This window comes from Pteropus vampyrus, unplaced genomic scaffold (genome assembly GCF_000151845.1).
Source record: "Pteropus vampyrus isolate Shadow unplaced genomic scaffold, Pvam_2.0 Scaffold68, whole genome shotgun sequence".
NCBI lineage: Eukaryota > Metazoa > Chordata > Mammalia > Chiroptera > Pteropodidae > Pteropus > Pteropus vampyrus.
Genome location: NW_011888849.1, coordinates 5,333,076 through 5,340,002, shown reverse-complemented (window position 1 = coordinate 5,340,002; position 6,927 = coordinate 5,333,076). Strand labels below are relative to the sequence as shown.

Genomic DNA, 6,927 nt, shown 5'->3' with positions numbered 1-6,927 from the left:
CAATGTAGTTTTCTTCAGTTAATATGGTGAAATGCCATGTTTCTCTGCCCAAATAAAAACAAATTTGACTTGAAATGATTTTAAATCAGCAATGGTTTAAAGTAAACTAAAGTGACTAAATTCCTCAATCATTTTCTCTAGCCCAGATGTACAAATATTTTTCATGCAAGAGGGCCTTAAGATTTTTCCAAGTGAATTTTTTGTGTGTAAATTATATTCATGAAACTTGATTTATGGTATGCTTGTATTCAAGTTCAAGCTAAAAAGTTAGTTTTTAAATAATTTCAGGTGTTGCCTTGCTTTATGAAACAGTTTTGAAAAACTGAACTTATAAATTAGGCTGACAGAGACTAATATTTTTTGAAAGGGTTTAGGTTAATCTTTTACATTAAACTATTCCGATGAATTTAATGGATGGTATTTTCTAGTGAGTTTAATTGGTGCTTCAAAGATAACTTTGAAAGCAAGTAAGTTAATCTCATTTTTTCATCTGTAAAAAAAAGGATGACAGCTACATCATCGGGTAAACCAGCTACTATACTAAGGATACAGTGGGCAGCATTTCTATTGTAAGATTTACTAGAAATGTATTTAGAACATAGCTCAAACACTTCCTCAGTAAATCCCATCCAATTCTTCCCCAGACGGAAGGATTCACTCCACCTCTCTTGGGTTCCCCTAACACTTAGACAAATGGCTAATCTGCAAAAGCTAGAAATATGTTTTATTTGTATTTTGTCTTTCACCTTATCACCTTTTTTCTTTCCCCTTCTCATCTTTTTTACCTTCCTAAAAAAAGGAAGGAAGGGAGGAAGGGAGGGAGGGAGGGGGAAAAAAGAAAAAGAAAAGAAAGAAAAAAACAAAAAGAAGAGAAACTAGCATGGTACCCGACACTTGGCAGGGACTTCTAAGATCTGTCACATCTAAACAAAATAACTAAATGGATCTTTGAAAAGTCTCTTTACTATGTTTTAGAAAATTGGGTGCAGCCTTTTTATCCAGGACCTTTTTTGTATGAATGGAAGCAGCATCAGCCAGCTACTTTTTCTGAAGTTGCAACAGCGTCTGCTGTGTGTACAAGACTCTTTAAGAAACAAAGAGTAAACTAGACAAATAAAAAATAATCACAAATGAAATTGTGCTCATTTATCCTTTGTATTTGGCATTACCTCATTTTTTTGGGGTTATTGTAGAAATATATAACCTACAAAATAGTGGATAACTGTGAAATATTATGTTAGTTTCTATGTATTTTTTGAGTATATATGTCCACTATACTTTTATTTTATGTAGGGATGTTTTTCTGTTTCTTTTTCTCTTACTTTCTTTTCTTTTGCTAATTTTACTGTGAATTTAATTGTCCTGAACATTTAGAAGAAGACTCAGGTCAGATTACTAACCTCACAGAGCTCGTGTGTGTGTGTGTGTGTGTGTGTGTGTGTGTGTGGTGGTGGTGCTGGTGGTGGTGGTGGTGCTGGTGGTGCTGGTGGTGGTTGTTCAGAAATATGGTGGGTTGCTTTCTGAGATTTTTGGTCCCCTCCCCATATTTTTATCTGGACCTATTCTTCCGGTATCTGCTGTCTCCCTACTGCTCAGTCTTGACTACACTCCTAGCGGTTTCTCCTTACTGTGGCCTCTGTCCTAGAATCGAGCCTTGGAGAGCTGTTTAGAGGGTTCACTAGATTTCTCCAGCCCCAGAAGAGTCCTAGAGGTAGTTCTCCCTTGCACTCACCAAATACTAGAGTGGGCTAAATCCTTTCCAAGTTCAGCTGCTAAGTCCATCTGTTTTTATGTGGGGAATGAGGAAGGTTCAGCAACTGCTGTAAATGCTCTCCTCCCAGAAAATCCAGATGCACTAAATTTGTAATGTGTGAGATCATGACAAGAAGTCAGATGGTTACTTGTGTTTGAATAGGTTTACAAATTATATTTAAGAACAATAGACATTTTTTTTCTATAAAAGTTGAGAAAAGGCTAAGCAGTCATTTGCTGCTGTTTATTAAAAAAAGCTTTTCCAGGAAAAAAAAAATCATAGAAACCTTGAGAAAAAAAAGGTGATTTAGCTCAGGGTGTTGAAAACTGTTATGTTTCTGACAGTGTATATAAACTCCACTACCAACCACAGAGGCAGTATAACAGAATAGGTTGCATCTCTCCCCTTTTGTGGCTCTTCTGAATTTGGTGCCAAAGTTAGATCTTTGTAAAACATTGAAGGATTACATGAATTGCCATTCACTGTTAAGACTTTGTTTTAACTGAGAAATTTACTGAATATTGTCTTTATTCCCTAGGTATAGATAAAATAACATTTGAAGTTCAGAAGAGCTCCATGGAGTAATCAATATTTACCAAGGGCCTGTTTGCTTAATTTCATTCACAGAATTGCAATACAGTTTTGAAATACATGTCTGCTTCAAGTTCCTTAATCTATAAGTAAAGACATTACTCTCTCTTTAAACTTAGAGAATAATATGTATATATAGTGTTTTAGATGGATTTGCAATACTACAGTGATCCTGAATTTTGGAACTTTTAGTGTAGAAAGTTCTGTTCTCTACCACACAGAATTTCAGCCATATTGTTGAGTTATTTATATAAAAAATATATATGTATAAAAAGATGAGAAAGTTGCATAATACTTCTAAGTGTAGATATTATGGTCTAAGCAGTCATTTGCTGCTGTTTATTAAAAAAAAAGCTTTTCCAGGAAAAAAAAAAATCATAGAAACCTTGAGAAAAAAAAGGTTCTCTATGATGTGAATATATATATATATTTATATACACACACATTTTTTTTTCTCGATTTCTCATTTAAGGTCTCAGCCAGTTTCCTCTCCAGTCATTCTTCAATTTGGTCATGCAGAGACCCTTCTTCCACTGCTTTCTCTCATGGGCTACTTCAAAGACAAGGAGCCCTTAACAGCTTACAATTACAAGGAACAAATGCATCGGAAGTTCCGAAGTGGTCACATTGTACCCTATGCCTCAAACCTAATATTTGTGCTTTACCATTGTAAAAATGCTAAGACTCTTAAAGAAGAATTCCGAGTGCAGATATTATTGAATGAAAAAGTGTTACCATTGGCTCACTCACAAGAAACCGTTTCTTTGTATGAAGATCTGAAGAACCACTACAAGGACATCCTTCAGAGTTGTAATACCGGTGAAGAATGTAAATTACCAAAGGTGAACAACACATCTGATGAGCTATGAGTAACTGGAGAACATTTTTAATTCATCAGAAATCTATAGGGAGTGATTATACGCGTGGAATTAGGTAGGCAATCCCTGGTTACAGAAAGCTTTCACACAGCTTGGGTGTTTCTGTCGTTTCACAGAGAAGCATTAAGTTTCCATCTGAGTCTAGACATGGATGTGTAAGAAACAATTCTTCATTGGAGCAGCTCTTGTAAGGGAAAAAAAAACCTATTCAAAGAAATAGCTGGCACTGCAAATGTTTACAGAAATTAAATTCTTCCTATTTGTATAAGAAATCTCACATTGAGAATGTTTTCAAAGTGATACTTGAAAGTGCTGGAGTAACAAAATATGTCAGTTGGATGACCTATAACTTGGTTGAACTATTTCTAAGATCTTTACCAGTTGTGTTGAATTTCTCTCTTTTTGCCTCAGGTAGCACAGTTCTAGTATTGTATTTCTTAATCTGAAATATTGTGACACACTGGAAGTATCACTTTGGAAGAAAGCTAACATCTCTCTATTTGAGAATTTGAAACAATATTAAGAACAAAGTCTGATTTAAAAGGACACTTTCACTGAAGGAAGACAAAAAGTACAGTAAAATAAATATTTTTGTTAATAGTATTTATAACGTATTTGAACATTTTTTCAATAATTCCTTTTAACCTCCTAGTAAATCCTGCAAGGCCAGTCTTTAATTATTTTCATATCTGTTTTACATATATGACAATGGAAGAACAAAGAGGACCATTCGCAACAAGTCAGATGGATAGAATCAAAGTTTCTTAAATCCATTGCTTAGCAATTTTTAACATTCTTTCACTTTGCTTCTATTTTAATATTTTGTTATTATGTAAAATATCTTTGGTTGTTTAATTTCTTTTTCATTCTTTTTTTTTTTAAATAAAGACCATCCAGGCCGGCTTAGTTTCACATATATGAAACCATTTCAAAAAAATAGTTCTGAGCTCTGTCAAATGCCATGAAAATGTTTGCTATAATAGTAAACAGAATTCTTGTGACTTTACTACATTTTTTCTGCTCTTCGTGTTGATATATAATTAGTAATTAATTGATGGCGAAAGGTTGAAATTTCAAGCAGCTTTGACTAAATCAGGTAATATAAGGCAATTTTCTTCTAATAGAAATTTCCTCAAATTTTAACTTAAAGAAAAGTGGAAATTCATTTTATTAAAAATCTAAAAAATAAGTATCATGACTATATATTGAAATTATAAAAGAAGAAGCATAGATGATTATCTGATAAATACTGTTGATTCATCAATATATTGCTGATTGTTCTTACAAAAATGTCTGGTGTTTCCTTTTTAAAAAATTTTGTAAATAGCCAGATAAGATGAACATTCATGCCTACTGCCCTTTTTATCAAAATTAACATTATAGCATTTGGTTTAAATCCAAATAAGAATAATTGAGGACTTTTGTATGTCTCTTTGATGCTGTTGCCCTCACTCCCTGACTAGAGGTAACCACCAACATAAAATTCAATATTCACCATTCCATTGTATGTTGATTCTGGAAACTTGTAGTATTGTGGGAATTTTAAAATATTCTATAAAAGGACATCCTATGCATATCATTCTTGAATGAGTTATTTGTTTTAGCTGTTGTATTTGTTTTTTGATCCTGATCATTTGTCACAAATTAATACCATCAATTCATTAACACGTGTTGAGTACTTTTTATGTATAAACACTAGACTCAGTCTGTGAGCATATAAAGTTGAATGACCTTAGTTCTGTCAAGGGAATTCTCTTAAAAAACCTTAAATAAATTTACTTGGTGTCTGACACATTAATTTTTGATTCATAAACTTTTTATAGACTATGAAGTTTTATAGGAATTGTTTAATTTCGGTGGTTAAATAGAACCGTGGTGTTGTCTTTGTAGTCATTGGTATGTAAAATATTTCAGGATGGGGTTAAGTGTGGTTCACTTTTGCTAAAGTTACAGAGTTTGTGATAGTCTTCTGGTGCTATTATTCTCATTTAGGAAATGCCTGAAACCAAAGAATGCCATGATAAAAATTAAAGGTCTTATCTAGGATTGGATATAGAAAAAGTCGAACATTGAAAAACAATTTTTGGATAACAAGAGTTCATTAATAATAGATGACCAAATTACTCAGTTAAGCCAAAATTTAATCACTGTTGGTTCTGACATTTTGGTAGATTAATAACTAGCTTGTGGATTTGCTGTTTTTCTGTGTAATCTACAACTTAATGTGTGCAGTGCATTTGTATTTACTGTTTTTATTTTCATCATTTTGAAGTTTCTGCTCTCCAATAGTAATCATTTACTTGACACAGTTTTTGTATATAATCTGGATCTTAGTTTTAACACTGAAAGCAAAACTCAACTTGTAAAGAAAAACGAGCTTCGTTTTTTTCAGGTATAATCAACTTTTATGATATATTGAGTGATTTTCTTTTTGTAGACTGCAGAACTGATGCAGGTCCTTAAATATTTGGGAGTTGCATACAACCAAACCAGAATATATAAGTTTTGAAATATATTTCCTTAAGATGGTATTTCATTTGATTCATTAATGATACTTGGAATATGAACTGTCTTCTGCCAAATGTAAGCTGAAAATAAATATTTGCATTATCATATAATTTGCCTTTATCTAGCTCTTTGAACTTACTTAACAGATCACTCAATTTTCTCCTAATCATTCTTTTTCTCAAGCATTTCCTCGCACTCACCTAGTAGCTCAATCCACTTTTAAGCACCTTCACTTTAATCTATTAAGCTATTTTTTAAAATTGGAGTCTGTGTGTGTGTGTGTGTGTGTGTGAGAGAGAGAGAGAGAGAGAGAGAGAGAGAGAGAGAGTGTGTATTTTTGAGAAAATTTCACAGCAAGAAAAAAAGGTGTCATGTTTTTCCAATTAAAAGATTTATAGCTTGAGCTTTATACCTGGCAACTTAGGAGGTTAACTTTTGAAACTGTTTTACTATTTTATCATTACTGAAGTAACACATTTAAAGATAGAAGGATTCTTAATTTTATTATCTCTAAAACTTAATTCATAATTCAATATCCTCCATATTCTATTACCAGATTTTAAACCATTATTTAGAACAAGTAGTTCATGTTCTCACTTTTGTTTGTCGTACTGGGAAAACAAATATTTGTTCATTAAAATGATAGCCTTTCAAAAAAAGAAAAAGAAAAAGCCTTCCAAATTGAATAGTACTCCTGATATCATGAGAAAGTTTCACTAGAAGATTTTATATTATTTCTGAGGCATCTAATATGGAAAATTCAGTTGGGATGACAATCTGTAGATTTTCTCTGCTTTTTTTTTTTCTCTACTTTTTTCATTAGAGTTCATTCTACCAGGCTTGGTTCTGATTGTCTTTTGACTGAACATTAACAATTTAAGTGCTTTTGGAAAACTTTTTAACAAATATTCTCATTCTGGAATAGAAAGTCAAGTTTTGATGTAAATTATAGGAAAATATACTGGTGAAATATATCTTTAGATACATACAGATGAGAAAGTTCTATTTAATAAGAAGCATTCTTAATTGGAGATAGGAAGAACAGTAATTTTGCTCCTGCCGTAGTTGCTCTTCTTTTGGAGAGATTATTTGGGGTTTTTTCCCTTACAATTTTTTTTCCTTTCCCTTGCCTTGCTGAGAAAGTGAGAAGACTAATCTTGGTGAGACAAGACAGTGCTTTTTTCCTTCTGTCTGCAG

The 6,927-nt window shown here is 32.6% G+C and overlaps 1 protein-coding gene across 2 annotated transcripts in view; it reads left to right on the top strand.

The window, feature by feature from the left end:
• The window catches only part of MINPP1 (multiple inositol-polyphosphate phosphatase 1), a 34,255-nt gene extending 28,415 nt beyond the window's left edge, over positions 1–5,840 (top strand). The window contains exon 5 of one of the 2 annotated variants that reach the window (XM_011361620.2): positions 2,817–5,840. In XM_011361620.2, the coding sequence (XP_011359922.1) occupies positions 2,817–3,213 (397 nt within the window). In that variant the 3' untranslated portion in view covers positions 3,214–5,840. The remainder of the gene's footprint in view (positions 1–2,816) is intronic. The other variant, XM_011361621.2, reaches the window with a different exon arrangement.
• The last annotated feature ends 1,087 nt before the right edge of the window (positions 5,841–6,927 follow it).